The sequence below is a fragment of the Dermacentor silvarum genome, chromosome 7, assembly GCF_013339745.2.
Source record: "Dermacentor silvarum isolate Dsil-2018 chromosome 7, BIME_Dsil_1.4, whole genome shotgun sequence".
Classification (NCBI taxonomy): Eukaryota; Metazoa; Arthropoda; class Arachnida; order Ixodida; family Ixodidae; genus Dermacentor; species Dermacentor silvarum.
In genome coordinates, this window is record NC_051160.1 from 33,854,146 (window position 1) to 33,874,107 (window position 19,962).

A 19,962-nucleotide genomic window follows, 5' to 3' on the forward strand; every position below is an offset into this window, starting at 1 on the left:
ATGGAGGCGCGAAATGGAAAAACGCCAGTGTCCTTGCGTTGTAGTGCACGTTAACGAACCCCAGGCGGTCGAAATGAATCCGGAGCCCTCCACTACGACGTGCCTCATAATCAGAACTGCTTTTGGCACGTAATACCTCAGAAAAAAATGGCATTAGGCTTAATTATTTCATCTTAATTAACAATATTATTTTATTATCCTTAATTACTCCTCAATTCCCCTTCAGTACCCACTATATATAGTCATATTCATAAATCGCAGTAGTCAAACGTAGTCATAAGGCATTGTGATATATATATACCACCCATAAGACCCCATGTATACACTATATATGGAGCGCTATATACACTATATGGAGCGCATCGGGTCACGCGTTATACAGACTGACGGAGGGACATATTTCCGAGCAAAGTAGCCCTAGAATGCTTGCGCATTAAAACAATACAAAGCGCGATCAGGCGTGAAGGTACATGGCAAGTCTGCGCCACACGTTTTCATTTCCTTCCTGCGGGAGCTCTTGCGGCCGCTGTGGCGCAGGCGTTTGGTGCGCGTCGCGTTTTCGCATATATATATATATATATACATACGGACTCACCGTCGCGTCATAGATATACCTACGACGCTTGGCATTAAGCGCAGCGGCACTGGCCTCACACAAGCTTGCTATCGATTTCGTGGCGAAACGGTAATCAATAAAAGACTGCTCACATTACGGATTTGTATTTGTGAATGCGCAAGCAAGCTGCCACGACTTCTTAGAATACGCGTTTCACTCTCGCGTTATGAAAAAGTCACCTTACAGAGGCAGGAACCATTTTTTTTAATTTATACTGTTACGCGGCTTAACCGAGAGTGGCGCCAGTCAGAATTCTTTCTAAGGTTGCCGGGGAATTACAAAGGCCGAACGGCATAAACCTTGAATTGGTAGAGGCCGTCAGGTGTGACGAAGGCAGTTTTCTCACCGTCCACGTCATCTACGAAGATTTGCTAATGAAACAATATAGCTTCATGGCTTTGTATACAGCTGTAAAGCTTTTTATATATTTGCATAACGTCGTATCATGACATGGCGTCCACTTGCTCCACCAATACAGTTTCGAATTGTAACAGAGTAGCTGCTTGGGCTGGTTGGTGAAACGTTCCTTCGTCGTGTAAAAGCCTTACTTAGCGCACGTTTCTTACGGAAGGAAAGAAGGAAAGAGAGAGAGAGATACAAATAAGCTTTAATGATATGCTGGAGAAGGAAAGAATCACTCCTTCCTGCCACCTTCTTTACGGGCCGTACGAATTGTGCGCCAAGTAAGACTTTTCCTCGACGAAAGAACACTACAGATTGTTCATGAGTAGCGTCAAGAATGGCCTTTGCACAGCGAGAAGCTTATCTGGTAACCAGGTAACATTGCGTACTCACGGAATCTCCGTAGTTAGTGAGTGTTGTTCAGCTGCTTTTCCTGGCTGCTTGGCCGGTATGCAGAAGACACAGCTCGCAAAAGAGAATGTCTTTATTGGCTTTTAAATAGAATGAAGGCTTAGCAAGTGCTCGTGCTGGCAACGACGCCCAGGGTCGCAGCACTACACTTTCGCAGGTCCGTTGATGGGTTTGAAGAGTGTTCGGGCACGAACGACGGATGGCTCAGCCTGAAACAACTGGAACATTCAGGAGTTAGTGCTACGTCTACGTGGCACATCTCACAGATTAGGTTTTTCCAGTTGATGCGTTGGTCCAATTGGTCCTATAGTATGTCCCCAGATAGTCACGCCTATACAAACATAATACATTCGCGAAATAGGTGGCGTAATGAAAGTACCATTTCATTGGATGTCACTTCAGCGAAGAGTTTAGTTAATGGCGTCGTGCGCACATGCTGTTTGACTGGAGGGATTTTCTACCTTCGAACGTTTTCTTGAGTGTTCAGCTCTCGTACAGTTTGTTTCACTCACATTTTACTGTTTGGAACTGAAGATAACTAGTTTTCTTCTTGAGTACCTTAGCTTATGTGATAAGTACAACGTGATCTGGCTCTTGAAAAAAGAGATATGCAACATCGCGAGTATCGGTGTTTAATAAACGAAGGAGTGTCCTAATGAAGATGACATAAAGATATACTCGCTTTCGGTAAATGTGGCGATCTGCAATAGACGTAGAGCTGCAGGCCTTGGAGTATTAGCGTGAATGAGGTAATAAATAATTGAGGACGTCACAGATGTGTCGCAGACACAGACTACGCATGCGCCCACGTCCTTAACATGCGTGTTATGTACGGTGATGAACTAGGTATATGTCACGAAAAAGAACGCCATCCTTAGCAATTGTCCATCCCAATCTTTCGCAGGTACGTGACGCGAAACCGATTCTTTGTGTGCTGCCTTTCTTAAGCTGTAAAAATGTACTATTCGGGGCTCAGCAAAGCTGTAAGGACATAAGATTTTGTAGGAACCATTCTTCACTGTACACTGCTGCATGGCGCTCACTAACTTTGCTTTAATGTCACCACTGGGTCCGAAGAAAGCGCCAAGTTGTGCCTTGAGTAAAGAATATCGAAATGTAGTAGCACAAGCTCAACTTCTAAGCAATTGATTGCGACTGATCAGAGGCCTTACCACTACCAATGCAATCTTATGGCCTAAATGGGCTGTAGTCAGATCATCGCAAAATAAACAGCTTCACGAAATACGTGGCGGGGAGTGCGGCGAATACGAGAGAGATCTCAAGTAGTACTGGAAACGGCGACAATTCGATTTTACGTTGGGCCAATGTAAATCCACTCAGGGCTAGCCCTCGCTTTGACAACGCGGTTTAAAGGCCGAGCCAATGTGTCCTCATGTCGAGCCAATATAATTTTGTATTGTCTCAACGTAACTCTATCCTGGGCGAATGTAATTCAATGCTAGGCCAATAATTTCATGTCAGATCTATGTGCCTCAGTGTAGAGCCAAAGTGGTCTGACGTTGGGCTAGTGTAATTCAATGTAAGGCTTATGTGGCTCAATATAGGGCTAAAGCGGTCTCATCTTTGATCAATGTATTTCCATGTCAGGTTTACGTAGCTGAATGTGAGCCGTAGTGGTACGATGCTGGGCCAATGTGATAGTAGTTACTGCCAATGTGTAACCACTTTAGGCTTGTATTGGCCCAGCTCCATGTGCTGCTCTGGTGCGTGTAAATTTATTTATAGCTACAAAAATGTTGGAGGACGCTTAAGCTTCGCCTTTAAGAGTGGAACGCGATAGCATTCATGGATCCCTGACTGCTAGTCATGCTTCCCGGCAACTGCAGCTTTCTTTTTTTTTCTCCGCCTCCGCGCACCGCTGCCGCGGATGCACGGAGGCGAGCGCCATCTGGATGGTGTTGTTGCAAGGAACCGAGCGGGGTGCGCCGCTCTAAGAATGGTAGAAACTCTGGAAAAGGGCTTTGTGTTTGAGTTTCCGGGTAACAGAATTATGTTTTCTCGTATATTCAAACTACAACCCGACGCTATCATGTCTGTAGGTTGCGGTTAAGTCGTATTTTACGATTTTTCTGACGAATTTTACTTTGATAAATTCAATTAGTTCACAACGCCTCTGCGCCACGCGGAGGGCCTGCGTGGTTCGGTATGCATCGTTCGGAATAAATTTTCGCTGACGAGACGGTCGGAGCCGCATGCCGACACCGGATTTTCTGCGACACTGGGCCTTTAACGCTCTCGCGTTAATAACGGTCGTCATTTTAACCGAAAGCGTACCTTCCAGGCAGGGTGGTTTTTAATAAGCAAGAAGTAACTCGCAAGGGCAGAACTCTAAGCTAATAACTCGGTGCGAGTTAGAACTCGTGGCCCAGCGCCATATAAGTCTGCTTTATTATCCTATAGTCACCTGTTGTGGCGTGGCAGGCGCAAAAATATGTATCGTTCACTAATTCTCTTCAACATAGTATTCTGAGTGACGCTGCGCCCAAGATAACCTTAATCCGCGTTTCAATGTCGATTATGATCTGCCCTGCCATATACCGTTGTAGCAATATCGCGTAGCCAAGTGACATATCGCGTAGCCAAGTAAACGCAATCGTTTACACACACTAGGCTGCGCCTGAACGCATAGCAACCGCGACACTCTCGGTCATCCAAGTTCAGCCGGGTGTCATGTGTGTTCGCTGGGATCTGTCAGGTCTCCTCCTCGTATGCTTTAGGGCACTGGTTTGGCTGACCCCGTCGTAGTGTGAGGTAATCCTTTCCGGACCCGCGGAATTCAGCTGCACGCACATGTCATGAGTTCACGAGGTTAGATACTCCAACAGCACGAAGATGCACGCGATTGTTTCACACAGGACGTCGGATGTTTCTTCAGAGCAGGATCGGCGGAGGTCCTTGACGAGTGGAACACACCAAAGGGGTGAGAAGAGTAGTCACTTAATTGTCTGCCATTGAGCGGCCTGCATGCTTATCGATGCTACCAAAGGTAGTCAGCGACTACAGCGTTACCTTGCGGAGACCAGGTCCATTGACCCTCCTAGCACATTACGATGGCCTTGCTTAAACATCCGTCGCGCCAGGCGAGAGGACGTTGAACTCACACGAAGAGGAGCGCCGTGAGAAGGAACGCGGCCAGCATCGTCGGGAGCACGGCCATGACCCGTCCGATGTTCTGAAACATAGATAGCGATCCGGTAGGAAACTTCTGCATCAGGTTGCCGATGGGACCCAGGATTCCGGGCATGGAACCTATGGGCGCCACGAGACTGGACGACGGGGGCGACGTCGTGACCACGGGTCGGTGATGGTGCTGGTGCTGGAGGGCCCAGTCCGGCAGCGGCTCGGTCGTCGAGGGTCTCGACGGCGAAGACGGTGAGGAAGCCTCGGTGGACTCCGTCATCGCCTCCGTCGTGGTGCCGTAGTCTTCTTCTTCCATGTAAGGCGGAGAAGACGTGGCCGTTTCAGACGGCGAAGACGAAGAGGACGAAGAAGAGTACGTCGGCTTGGACAGAGTGATGATGTTCTGGTGCACGATGGTCGTGTTAGCCACCGTGTCGTACACGGAGAGCGGCACCGACGCGATGGTTCCCTGCGGCGGGTACACCGACGTGGTCGTCGATGGCGCGGTGGTCAGCGGGTAGATGTGGATGGAGGTTACACCCGGGTAGGGTCTCTTGAAGGCCGACGACGCGGATGGGGGACGGTGGTTGTTCATGAGCACGGCGTGAGATACTCCGTAGCCCGACGGCACGGCGGTGCCTGCCCAGAAGGGCGGCGGTCTCCTGATGATGGAGGACTGGACCAGGCTGGATCCCCCAGGAGGTCTCAGCGTTGAAGGACGTCGGGACGGGCGGTTCTTGACCACGAGGACGTCGTGGACGACGCGAGTGTTGTCCCGTTCTCCGTTCCCATCCAGGACCATGATGGGAGGCGAGATGTAGAGACCCGAGTAGTCCCTCGTCGTCGGCGGCGCTGTTGTCGTCGTAGTTGTAACCGGTGACGGCGTCGGCTCTTCCATGGTCCAGTGTCTCGGCTGCTGGGCTGTCGAGGTGCGGTCCGTGCTGCTGGCGTCGACCTTCTTCTTGGCCTGCGTTATTGCGAGACAAAAAGAGAGCGACTGTCGTGTCACTGGGAATGTCGCAAAATAACACTGCGAGATCGTTGTAGATGTTTAACCACGCTGCTTTTGGAAAACAAAAATTAGTATCAAGACACAAACAGGGATGTTCATCAAGACACAGACAGGATATCACCTAGCGAGTGATCGTTGGGTGATAGCACATGCATCGCGCTCCTGACAGTGTTTGTTATAGGTTTTGTCTTCCAAAAAGGTGCGGTTAAACATTGAAATGGTGAACAAAATAAAACCAGTCGAAGTAAAGCTTACAGGTGTCTTCTTAAAGTCTACCCTATAGAGCAGTTGAGTGTATCTGGGAGTCGTCAAACTTTTGTTCTACTTTCAGCAGACAAACACGTTTCCAGATAGCTAACGATGTTAAATTTTTAGAGAGGTATGAGCAGGGCAAGCAACAATTTTTGTCGAAATATTCCAAAATACACTAAACAGTCGGTCTTCTTGTCAATTCATAAAGATATTACTCTGGTGCCCTTGGCGGCAGGAAGATAACAAAACTTACACGGAGAATTAGCTAGGCAGGAGTAACCTAACGAATTCAAATGTCAAGTAACGAAGTGCGGGCAACACGCGGCAACCCTGCCTCTCGAACTGCTTTCTGCAGCTGCCGGCAGGCGGCGACATGAGTTTGCATCCCTGTAAACGAAGGCAAACTTGCATTTTTTTATAAACACCTGGGCCAATTAACTGTGCCATGTGTTACACCGAGAATGTCCCGCACTTTCAAGCTTGAGTAGCGGTACAAATTTAGCGCCGCCTTTAGAGGCAATCTATCGGATGAGTATCATCGCAATGGCATAAAACATGCTGTAAGTCCTGGGAAACGTTGCACGTGGAACACTGAATGCTGAATGTTTTAGGCTGCTTCGCGCTGTTGCAAGTGTGCGTGTACGACCTTAAAGAACTTCCGGACGCATGTTTTCGGCATCCAAGTTTGCCAAGGAAACAAATGATTTTTTGTCCCGTAATTGACCATAGGTACATCTTTTTTTAGTGTTCAAATATAGGAAACACGCTTCAAACGCCGATCACACGTGTATAAGCTTCTCGTGCATTTCAAGACTGAAATTCATACATAATTAATTCGTTCAAACTGCTCGACAAAATTGGTGCCAGTTTGGGGGTCCCACATGTTTGCAGGCTATTACAACCTGCTGATATCTTCGTTACCTGGTAAATTTCGCTGCTTGAATGTTATGTGCTTAAACGGGAGAGTTAATACTTGAGAGTCACCCTGCTTGGCGTAACACGTGAATGACTTTGCGCATGCGCCACATCATTGCGGAAACGCAGTAGACATGCGGAGAGCAAGGCACCCAGTCGTCGCTTTGTGCTACAGCGTAGAATCAAACTTAACGTTGCAGTGGAGAACTGGGCCTTTAGAGCGTTCCGCATTGCGAACGCTAATGCTACGGCGCCATCTACAAAGTAAAAATCACAACACTTTCCCAGCTCGCTGCCATCCTCTGTAGGCCTATAGCAGCACCAAAACAAACAGCTGATCTCAATAAAATTGGCTGAGGTTTAACTCTTGTAAACCTAGTTATCACGAGCGAAAGGTCTGTTTGGCTTGGTTTTGCAGACTATACGCACACAGTGTTTCATTAACGCACGCTTCCGCGATTGGTAAGCTTCTCTATAACGTGTTAACCTGGCCTCCCTTTGCTCCGGTGTTTCAGCAGCCAACTTTGCCTTTGCTTCAGATTTCGCAGCCTGCCGTCTAGCTATATCTACTGGACGATTGGATTCAACCTATCGCTTGCGCTGAAGCGCACGCACAGACAACCCTGCCGGCGCGCCATCCATGGCGAGACTGAGCGACCAAGCGCCGGCGATGCAGCCGTTAAACCCTCGCCTAGTCACGTGGTACCGCAGCGGCGAGGCTCCGGGCGAGCGCAGCTGCGACGCCTCTCCGCAGCCGATCACGTGGCGTGACGCCACACCTGCCACACTTGCGCTCCGGCGGTTCAAGGTCATTGCGACGCGATGACTGACCTTGCGAGACATGGCGTAGTAGAGTTTTCGTTTTAATAGCTAAAAACATCGCTCGTACCTTGTACTCGCTGTGAGATGAGACTACGCGAAGGTTGATTTTATCGTTTATTTGGTGTTACGATGGAGACCCACTAGCAAGGTCGAATTCCGATCGAAGCTGGCGACTGGGCGAGTCTGGGCGCCGCGATGTTGTTACGCAATCACGTTAACTTGCCGTGGTTGACAGCGGTAATAAGACGCGCCTCCACCGCGGGTCTAACGCCCCACGTATCACGGTAGAGTATCACGCAATCTCTATATAGGGTGTCGTTTTATAGACAATACAGACAAAAAAGAAGGAAAAGGCACCTCTGCTGCAGATAGCACAATTCGATTCTTTGAGTTGGATTAATCGAAAAGCTTAGGACTAACGTTCAGAGACAGGAAGAGAGCGGTGTGCATCAGAAAACAAACGGGGATAGCCGATATTCTAGTTGACATTAAGCGGAAGAAATGGAGCTGGGCAGGCCATGTAATGCGTAGGATGGATAACCGGTGGACCATTAGGGTTACAGAATGGATACCAAGAGAAGGGAAGCGCAGTCGAGGTCGGCAGAAAACCAGATGGGATGATGAAGTTAGGAAATTTCAGGCGCAAGTTGGAATACGCTAGCGCAACACAGGGGTAATTGGAGATCGCAGAGAGAGGCCTTCGTCCTGCAGTGGACATAAATAGGCTGATGATGATGATGATGAATCGAAAAGGCGGACATTGCTTGCACAAGAAATCGAAATGCACAGCCGAATAATTAACCAACGAAATTTCACTTAGGTTTTTAAATAATTACTTTACGCAACATATGGCAATTTACGAATTATAGCAGGTGAGTTCGAAAGGCTTAGAACTTATTCCGAACTTTAAACACTTAGATTACCTAGATTACTTAGAACGAATTCCGAGGATGGCACAGTTTCGAGGTATTAATTCCCAAAATATGCGATGAAGTACTTTGGTGTTTGCAATATTGTTTCGCTTCAATGCGTAAAACTGGGCTTTGTTAAAAAACTGTGGCTCCAATTCACGCTGTGAAGGTGGTTGGACAGCGAAGCTCTAAACAACACCCGACAACGACTGCCCATTGTGACGTCACTTGAATTCACACACGTGGTTCTACAAAGAGTGAAACCAGATACAAGTGAAATGTACTTAACCACACCCTTTATTACTTCACAACGACATTATAATCACGCTGTTCTTCTGGCGTCTTTACTTTCCGTGGTCTACCCATGGTAGCCTGGAATGAACTGAATGAGTTGCTAGACCGTGGTGACGTCACTCCGTGATTTCTATGCTGTTGGGTACTTTCCCACTCGGAGTAGCTTATGGAACCGTATTCTTTACAGGGAAACACGCGGGAGAAGAAACGCTGTAAACGATACCCACAACGATTACCCATTGTGACGTCACTGGAATACACATACGTGGCTCTACAAAGAGTGAAACCAGAGACACTGGTTTGACGAGGGTTTTGAATGACGTCAACCTCTTTCGAAGCAACTGCAAACCTAATTTTTACCGGAACGCGCCGGAGGGTGTTCCCACTGTTCACACGCGCCTTATCATCCATCATGTGGTTTTGACGCTTGTTTTGTGGCTTTTTATTTGAAAACAAGTGCTGAGTTGTATGCTGTATGCCTGATTTCAAATGAGATATGCTGTTTGTATTCAATTTTTAGCCTGGCGTTTTTCGCTTACGCCGACACGACAATTTCCTTGGCCGTTAGAGGTAAACAGCTTGGCTGTAAAAAGAAAGTGGACAACAGTGCATTCTTCTCGATAGTCTGACGCCGCATATCTCGAACCTCTTGTCCACCTGAGGCTTCGTTCCAAGTGGATACATTTTGCGAACTCACCGAGTACAATTCGTAAATTGCAACATGTGCCGTAAATTGGTTAAAAGCTTAATTAGTAAACTTTTGTTAATTATACGACTATGCATTTCAATTTCTCGCGAGAGTAATGTCCGCCTATTCGAGTAAATCCACCCCGAGCACAAGAACTGTGGTATCTGCCAAATAAGAAAAAAATCGTTTTAATGTGAAGAAACAAACAAGCATAACACCTGGTATACTTCATGATTGTGTTTCGCTTTGTATATACACTGACGGAACGACTAAAAAACGAACATAAATGCGGACGTACGTCGACTTTTTGTTCGTTCTTGTAGCGCAACGTAATCCCGAACGTCCACCAACTGGCCCCATTCATTGTTTCAACTAAACCTGGTATACAGCAAGGGTCTCTGCATCTCACCTCTTTGGGCACCTTGACCACCTCCTGCAGCGCCGGTGCTCGGGCGACCTCCTTCCGCTTCCGCGCGTAAAAGTAGAGCGTGCTCCAAGGACCCCGAGCTTCGCGGAACTCGGCCGGTCCGGCACTTCGGATCTCGGGGGTCGGGGCCGATCCTCCTTGCCGCAACGGTGTCGACGCAGGCAGCGTCAGCGCGGGTCCCGGGAGCAGGGCCAATAGGAGTAGCAGTCTATAGACCTCCAAGTGCCGGTATCCGTGGGCAGCCATGCCTATAGACACGTGAAAAAGAGCTGAATGAGTGAGTGGATGAATGAATGAATGAATGAATGAATGAATGAATGAATGAATGAATGAATGAATGAATGAATGAATGAATGAATGAATGAATGAATGAATGAATGACGTCTTTATTGGAAAGGCTCACACTTTGACCTATGTTGAGTGGCTAGGAGAATTTATGTATGGGAATGGGCGGAAAGGGAGGGGTAAACAAAATGATGGTCAGTCAGCTAGCTGTCTGCGTGGGCTTCACAGATTCACAGACAGAAAAAAAAAAGAAAAACACAGGAAACAGCGGTCATATGTACATGAACTCGACCAGAGCGGGTCGAATCGGAAGTCGGACTCGGACAGCCCTACGCGACTGCGTTTACGTGAGTCGTATACCTAAGGGGCCACACAGATTTCGGTGCACAAATTTCGGTTTACACTGTGTCTACACTGTGTACACCGAAATTTGCGCAGCAGTTGTCCGATATGTGCAATTTTTCGCACGACCACACGCGTGCTGTGCGGCTTGCGGCAATGCGCCGGCGGCTCGAGCGTAAGCAGTCCCTAACGGGCAGAGGTTGCTGCAGCAGCCTGCGGCCAGGCGAGAGATCACAGTCCGTCCCGTTCATATCGCTGCTGCCAGGGAAACGCCGACCCGATCCATCCGCGTTTCAAAGCGCGTTGCACGCGGGTCGGGTTGAGTCGACCTACGCCGTGCAGTCGAGCTGGCGCAGCCCGAATCGACGCGCGCTCAACGCGACCGAGTAGCGTTTACGGGAACGCGACAGGCCAAATCTCAGACCGACAAGTCGACTCGACTCATTTTTATCCGGCTCATGTAAGCTACCTAATTAACTGATCAATGATGGAGTTCTGTTACGCAATTGCAACACACGCTCTAAAGATTTATTATTTATTTAGTTATTTATTTATGACGCCGTCCAGGTGAAATGACATTCCAGGTGGGAGTGGCTAAGCAATGTAGTCGCTAAAACGCATCAAAAGTGTGAAATGTTACATAGAATGATACATAACCAAGCTTGTCAGCTTCAGTCCATTTGTTGTGGCCGATCACTCGGTTGTACAATGACAGCCAGTCCTCTACGTCATGATCGTCAGTGCCATTGAATATGGGAGGATCCCGTTGGCGTGGCGCGCCAGGACAGACGACCGGAGGCGGTGCCTGGGGTGGATCGGGAGGACTAGTCCCCTCAGGCATGGGAGATGTCACAGGGATCGTCCGGCTTCGGAGTTCCAGTTTTGCAAAAGGCCCAGCACTTTCCACCAAATGTCGCGAAGCACTTTGGAAGTAAGCGTTCGCGACTAGCACGATAGAGCAGCGAGAGGTAACACAGCCGATCGAGCACTGAAACAAGGTTTGATGATGATGATGATGATGATGATGATGATGATGATGATGATGATGATGATGATGCACCTCTGTTATGGCTCGCACCCACTAAGAGGGATAGGCCAAGAATCGGGCGGCAGTGGGAATGCTAAAGAAAATTCATATTTTAAAACAAGAAACGCCAAGTAAAAGACAAAAAAGACAGATGTCGCAAGGTTTATCTCCCTCGTCGTCGTTCTCCCTCTTTTAGCCAGAGCCCCACTGCTCCTTGTTTTACAGTACATTCTAAATGCATAACTGTATAAACGTGCGAAATAACTTTTTTCATAACATTGAATTGTGCATTAAAGAATTTATTTACAATTTTCTCTGTCCATTGGGGCTAATGTTCAATGTTCACCAATAATAAATGCCCACCAATGTATTATCGAGAAAAAGAAGTATCATCTCCACGACTACTGAGTCACCTATAATATATATTCCTTAAACGTAAAGCTGATTCTAAGTTCTCTATGGACAATCTCTGGAATGCATAAATATATTTCGATACGGGGACGCAGCTCGGTTTCACCGAGCATTTCTTCTCTCTGTATATGTGTTCTTTTTTTTGGGGCATTTCGCATTCTGCATTCATGATGGCTAAAGTTTGAGAAGAGGCATAAATTTGAAGCAATGAAAGCGAGTCCTGAAAGTCGGAGCAAGAGTTATTACTTTCCCAAAGAGACGCTCGCACAGTGCAATTTCATTTCGAAGCGTTTGAAAAATGATTGCCGGCTGCGTAAATTGTTGCTCGCCGTCGCCACATTTCTTTTCAGTCGTTCGTTCATGGTGTCGTGCCGCCACGAAATCCTTTGCGCCGCCGCTTCTCTCAACGTCGACGCTCCGGAACAATTTGTCCCGAGTTCCATCGAGCCTGTCGTTAAAATACTTCGGTCGAAGTCGGTTCGAACATACAGACAACCAACGTTAAAATGCAAACACCGCAGATGCTTTCATTCATTCATTAGCTTCGTTTTACATCATGGTGGCCCGAGATACAGTTTAAAAGCCAATACGAGGTTTGACGGATGCTGCACCCTTTGCACAAGGCAGAAAGATAGAATGGCAGACTGTCCAAGGACAACTTTCGACGCTTTATGCATTACCGTAGAAATAACAGCCAAGCGTGCAGACAATGCATCACTTACATTATTAAAACAGTATTAAAAAGACAAGTGCACTCTTGAAATTTCGAATCGAGAAGCTCACTGGTGTCCAAACTGATGACGCTTCATCGCGCTCCAATAAGTCTAAAGGAGCTGTTGTGTAGCGAGACAGGACTACCATTCGGAAACGTATGTTTGTTGCCCTTCCAAGAGTTTTTGGAGGTTGCTCACAATGATGATAAATACTATAGTAAAAGGTACAAGTGCATTTTTAATGCGAAAGCATTATTGCCCCATTACGCGAAAACCTGTCGTAGTCGGCGCGACTGAATATTGGTGTCAAAAACGACCACAGGCGCAAAGAGTGAAAACACGTAAAAAAAAAAAAAAGAAAACGCTCGGATTAACGTGAAATTTCTCGGGGAAGTTCCTGTAAACAAATTTTGATACATTTCGGCCGGGGTGGGATTTGAACCCGGGCCTTTGGGGTCACGTTTCCCCGATGCCACCACGGTGGCTTCGCGGTTCTGGCAGACTAAAAGTGCGCCTTTGTAAGCTAAATGTAAGCTGAATTTGACCTCGGAAGGTCAATGGTTATTGCCACTTTCATCAGCATCGGCATCACTTATTACCCCTTAAAAACCCACACCAAACACTCGCTCGGATGGATATTACATAACGTTAAGCGGCATGAGCATTATAAGTATACAGAAGTTGCTTTAGATAGTATTTTACATTACAGACAGACGCGATATCGGTTGTATACCAGGTTTCTATAATTTCTTTTTACTTTGAACAATTTCTTTTTTTTTCAAAGTCTCGTGCAACATATAGTTGCAACACGACAAATCGGAATGTCAAGGTAGCTAATTAAAAAAAAAAAGCTTCAGTAACTAAGTTTTTATTCATTCACGTTCGGACACACGTTCCAAATGCGAAATTGAGGAAGTTGTGAAGTCATGTGTGCTTAGCAGGAATTCTAATACTTGTTCCACTTTCGCGATATCAGTCCGCGAGATCTGCTAAAAAAATGCATTGGTGTTCCAGCTAGAGATGTTTGCGAACTGCTTGACGCGCGCTTATGGGAAGCTGTTAACTGCAACGCCGATGCATTTCGTAGCACACATCGAGGCTCAATATCTTCGCAAGCGCTGCTGCTAGCCTTACGATTCATGTGAAATCACCACAGCTCGGCTCGAAATTCGCAATTGAAATATCCTGCAGAGGACATAAAACAGCCTGATTACAGGGGCGTAGCCAGGGGGTATGCCCACAGGGCATGGGCCCAGTAGTGGGCCCATGCCCTTTCTTCGTGCAAGATGAAACTTGTGAGCTTTGTCTATTGTTGTCATGCTGTCAATACGAGTATGAAATCTACACCTGCGTGCCTTATTGCACTTGAGTATTGGACCCATTACTAGCCTTTGGCTACGGGTCCCAAACATCCCATGGAATTTCACTCTACGCGTTTTGTCGAATAAAAATTGAATTGAACTGAGTGTACAGTCAGTGCCGTCCACTCTCTCTGCCCCACGAAAAAAATTCCTGTCTGCGACACTGACCAATCATATAAGCTGACGATCACGATGGTGCTGCAGTCTGCAGGTCTAGAGGCGGATGCAAAGTGGGGTCGCTGTCGGGAATCGAACCTGCGTCCTCGTGGTTCAGAAAAAGTAACGCCGGAACCGTGCATTGAGCCATCGGGAGTGGTCTATAGCCGCTGTCTGTTTTCCTGTATTTGCGGCATGGGCCCATCGTACCGCAAAGGGTCAGGCCATGCCACCAACTGCCTCAACGGGGGCGGGGGGCATTCGGTCGTGAGTTTGCGAAGCGTCGTGCGCTCATATATGTTCAGTGGAGCGCGCCAAAGCGCGCTTATCCGCACGACCGCTGAACCGAGCGGTATTCGAATAACCGCTCGGAGTATTAAGGCGGGAATTCACTTCCGCTTAGCGCGCGGTCGCGGTTTGGAGAGTGGCCCTAGAAAGTATTTGCATGAGGGTGAGGAGGAGGAGGAGCAAAGAGGCGGAGGATTCAGTTTCCTGTCGCTGTTGGTTTTCTTCTTCTTTAGTTCTTTTTGTACGCCTGTAAACTGCGATGCGGCCTTCCACACGGCGTTTTACATTTTCAGCAATGCAATAACCTTTTGCGAAGAAAGTTTGATATCTTACTATTATTTCGATTTCTTTACCCGATCTTGGCGAATCCGTCATATTGACTATGAGCCAAGGGGTGACAGGACGAAGACGACGAATACGCAACAACAACAACAACAACAACAACAACAACAACAACAACAACAACAACAACAACAACAACAACAACAACAACAACAACAACAACAACAACAACAACAACAACAACAACAACAACAACAACAACAACAACAACAACAACAACAACAACAACAACAACAACAACAACAACAACAACAGGTGCTACTACTACTAAATTAAATTGAAGAGAGCGCCGGAGACTACAATTACTGCTGCTACTACTACTACTATTGCTGCTGCTACTACTAGTACTGCTACGGTTTGAGTGCGTGCTTACCTGCGTGCGTGCGTGTGTTTGTGTGCGCGTGGCAGTTGTGGTATAGTTTCGGCCTAAAACGCGTCCTGCGAGCCATAACTCCAGTGCCTTGACCACTACATGATTATAGAAGAAATTGCGAAAAAAAAAATGTGGTTGATCCCTCTTATATAGGAATCGGTATAGAACACGAAAGTGAAACGTGTCTTCACAGAAGTAGTGTAATGTTTATTGCACATTGATATATAATGTCTATTGGTGTTTTGTGGCTAAAGCGCCCTTAGGCGTTGATGCACCCACGCTGACGCCTGGTGGCACGTCTCCTCCATCACGACTACCAACGTCGATGACCATGAGCAACCGTCGTGCATATGGAAGCTGCACTACGCTGCACACGCTAGCACAACGCGAAAGACGAAGCACGTAACTGACACACTAATACAACGCGCAAGACAAAGCACGTAACTGAATCGTCACCGAGTCAAATCAGCGCGTACAGCGCGTCGTAATTGCAGCCTCCGCGATCAACTTCAGAAACATTTTCAGAGCTAATTGCGGAGGCCACGCTCCGCTGTGCTGAGTACGGTGAACGCCACCACCTAGGTGGCGTTGGTAGTGCTTCTTGATGCCAGCGTCCCTTCGAATGCTGGCATCGAGGCGTCGTAGTGCTGAGACCACCGAAGCGTTCACTGTCGGTGTGCGTTAGTGTCATAATGCAGTACTTCTCTTTTCTGCTCGTAGGCGGCGGCACCGCCCCGAGCAAGAGCGCGGGTACACGGAGGAGTGTTAGATATATAAGGCGCGTCTGTGTAGCTCTCTGCAAATGCGTTTGTGGCGCAATGGGTTAAACGCTCGGCGTTCTATCGTCGCGGACCGAGAGGTCGTGAGTTCGATTTCCAAATTTTGCATGTTTGTGGAACTTTTTCTTCTGGTTTCTTTCTTTGTATTATGTTCTATGACGTATTTCCGTGACGGAAATACGTCAGTGAAGTCTTGGTGGACCCCGGCATAAAACACTTTCGTGTTAAAATATGATACGTGAGTACGCTAATATTGTTGCCACGTAACGTGTTTGGTAACGTTTTACGGCAACACACTTTGGCTGCATTGGCTAGAGTTTATTTCATCTCTAATCATAATCATGTGGCACAGCATGCCAGACATTTGGCTGCGTCAACTTCGCTAGTTATCCTTAAAGCTATCTGTTTATGACTCTCTCTTCCCAGTCATCCTAAGAACGGCAAGCGCACAGGTGTACAAGGAGTTTAATAAGAAAACCCGAAATCGATCGGCACAAGCTGTTTTGAAAGATATACTGAACGTAGAGACACACTTTCGTTGGAGAAAGAATGCCGCTTTGTGTAATTCTTCTCGTCGATTGTCAGAGAGCGATAAGCGTAAGGAAACTAATTTATCTAAATTTGTGCTGTGCCTATACCGGCATTCAATGCTAATAATAAATCTTGCGTTCAGCCGACCAACTGGTCACGTTCCGTTCGGTATAAGGCCGTATTTACGCGAATCGTAAACAAGAACACGCGAGTGAGTCCGTATAAACTGTTTGGTAAGCTGCTTTCTGAAATATTCTGCCTCTGTAAGAGGACATTGCGGTTATCTCTGGAATGTGACCCAATGGCACCGAGTAACACAAAGCTACACGCAATACTCGAAAAATGTTAACGAGAACACTGTACCTCTCATATTAACATGGTATATTACCTGTTAATAACAACCTAATAATAATTTTATATTAACTGTTCTATGAACAGTTCTGAGGGGTGTACGTGTTCCGTTCTTTTGTCAAAACATGAAGTAGGAAATAGCGTTTTTAAGTCGGACATGATTTCTTGCTTTTCCATGTATATAATTTTCCAACGTTCTAAGCCATGAGATCGAGGTAACGCAAGAAATGTAAATTTTGTGCAAGCTTCCGCACTTCTCGAGCGCTGTGCTGCAAAACCAGCAGTAATAACACAGCAGATGTTTTAGGTTCAAGGCGCCCAGCTGAATGCTGTGTCACCAGCGAGTCCGGTCGGCTTCCACTGGTCACAACCATCGTTTTTCAATGTGTCCCGCAAGGCACAGATATCGATTTCGTTGCAGCCTTGCGCGCCAATTGCCAAATGCGGGAGACAGATGATGGTTGTGTGCCTTGTTTATTCACGCGATAGCCTTAAGGGCCCCGTGTCGCAGAAAATCTGGTGTCGGCGTCCCGTGAACGAAAATTTCCGTATCTATTGAGGTATATGTATATGCCACGCCTTGCTATGTGACGTGCGGTACATGCGGGCTATAGTATTGCCACACCATTTTATCATTAAAGTTACTCATACCTTGTCTCACATTCTTGACAAAGTTATTCCTCGGAATTTTGAGAATGACATGCCCACAAACAAATCTCACGAAACTAAACATGGACAGCGCACGCCTTTTATGTTAAATCTTCTCAGACTGAAATGCTAAAAGTGCTAAACAATAACCGAAACCTGAGAATGATGTACAATTTCTTTTGGCGCGGCTTTTCACTACCTCCGGGATTGGCCCACGCAAGCGGCCGCGTTTATACCAGAAAGCTCGCCTTCGTGCATAGCGTTCGCCGCCAGCGTTTCCCGGTAAACATTACTGTTACATGAGCTGCAGTTGCCGGGAAGCGTGAGAAGCAGGCAGGCAATTTTTGAATGCCATCGCTTTCCACTCTTAAGAGGCGAAGCCTAAGGGTGAGTGAGTGAGTGAGTGAAATAACTTTATTGAGGTCCAGAGAAGACGCAGGGGACACCCCGCGCCACGCGGCTAGTCCCACGTAGGGACCGGCAAGCCGAGCTTTACGGCCCGATCGCGGGCACTCCGGACGGCCAGGGTTTGGTCGTTGAGTTCGGGGCTGCCCAAAAGCGCAGCCCACCTATCCTCGCTGAAGGCGGAGCCCATGGCTTCACACTCCCACAACACATGGTTAAATGTTGCCGTTAGTCCACAGGCAGGGCAGTCCGCACTGGGATACCTTTCAGGGTATATAGCGTGAAGAACCGCAAGGTTAGGATACACACGAGCTTGTTAAAGTCGAAGGGTCACCGCCCGCGCCCGGCATAAGGCAGGGTGCGGGAGGGGGAATACCCGTCTTGACAGATAATAATGCTTGGTGATCTCATTATACGTCATCAATGGTTCCGCGCGGGGTAGGGGGACTGCGGAGGCGGCGCGGTCAGTGAGTCCTCGCGCGGGCTCGTGCGCGCTCTCGTTAGGGTTAGAGGGAGAGCCCTCAGTCGACCCCAAGTGAGCGGGAAACCAAATGAGAGAATGCGGAGAGATACTTTTCAAGCTTTGGAGAATGCGAAGAGCCTGAGGGGAGACCATCCTGGTTTGGTAGGCCTTAATGGCCGCCTTAGAATCGCTATATATTACCTCTAAGCTTAAGGGTCCTCCAATTTTTAGAACACCTGTGACTATCGAGAAACCGCTCGCTAGAAATCAAATCGCTCCGAGTGTGCAGTGCGTTACGCCCTGTGGCCTACCGCACACGTATTCGTGGCTATTGTTGAAATGCTACCGATTACGCACGCACGGGGCCACTGCGTGTGAGAATTCCGTGCAGCCCCCCAGACCATTGAGACACTCTGTTCCGCAAAGTCGCGCGGGTGAAACACGTGGTGGGCCCCGTATGTAAAGAGTGTACGCTGCACGCATGGGTGGTTCGGGCTACAAGGTCACATTGCCTGCTCCGCGCCGCCTCTTTTGCGATTCACAACGTGGCCCGCGCGAGACGCAAGATTGAGCTTAATGTAACGTTATACGGAGAAGCACGGAGTCGATTCAGACAGGTGAAGTATTCCATTCCGAAGTATTGTTACTCGCTCGTTACCCGCTAACAAGCTCAAAACTGCTCTCGTCAATTTTTCTTCAAAAAAAAATGCATTTGTAATTGCACGGCGGGCGAAGAGTGATCACCCGCCGCGGTGGGCGTTCTGCTGCTGAGAACGAGGTCCCGGGTTCGATGCCCGGCTCCGCCGGCCGCATTTAGACGAGACGAAATGGAAGAAAAAGAAAAAAAGCTCGTGAACTTTGATTCATGTACGCGTTAAAAATGACTACGGTCAAAATTAATCCGGAGTTCTCCGCTATGGCGTCTCTCATAGCCCCAGTGTTTCCTTGGGTCATTATAAACGCCAGACATCAATCAATCAATCAATCAATCAATCAATTCGTCAGTTAAACGAAGAATCACTCAATCAGTCAATTCGTCAGTCAAAGAATCAAAAGGTTTACTTTGATCAATCAATCAATCAATCAATCAAATCGTCAAACTATCAAAAGGCTTGCTATGAGCAGAAAAATTTGTCCACAAACTCCATCCCGTAGTTTACTGAATTGTGCGACCAAAGTGCGGCTGTCGATTACTTCAGTATGACGTCACAGATTTCGGTTCATTTTTGCATATATATATAGCGGGGCCGCTTTTATGCAGAACACGTTTCGGTCAGGTCTGGGTTTCGTTAACTTTCAAACGCGATGTAATTTTTTGGTAACTGGCAGTGAGGTAGTAGCAGGCGTTGCCAAAATGCACATTGTTGACGCGTGACGTGTGCTGCGCAATTTGTTAGCCGCCGCAGGTTCTTACCAGCCGAGTGTGAAGCCGGCGTTGGCGCCCACTTCACCTCTGAAAGGTAGAGCACGCGTGCCAGCTGGACTCCGCCCACCGCTCAATTGTTTTTGTTGTGTTAGCTTAAATGTTAGCCTAATTGGAAAAATAAAAGCTCGTTGTTTCGGGCTAAAGTGTAACCTTTGGCTCGGTAGTGATAC

The 19,962-nt window shown here is 47.6% G+C and overlaps 1 protein-coding gene across 1 annotated transcript in view; it reads right to left on the bottom strand.

The window, feature by feature from the left end:
• Positions 1-1,490: 1,490 nt before the first annotated feature.
• LOC125946674 (mucin-2-like) overlaps positions 1,491-19,962 on the bottom strand; it is a 71,947-nt gene continuing 53,475 nt past the window's right edge. Inside the window, exons 2-3 of the mRNA XM_049670515.1 lie at positions 9,874-10,139; positions 1,491-5,537 (exon numbers count right to left, since the gene is read on the bottom strand). Coding sequence (XP_049526472.1) covers positions 4,548-5,537; positions 9,874-10,137 — 1,254 coding nt within the window. The 5' untranslated portion in view covers positions 10,138-10,139 and the 3' untranslated portion in view covers positions 1,491-4,547. The remainder of the gene's footprint in view (positions 5,538-9,873; positions 10,140-19,962) is intronic.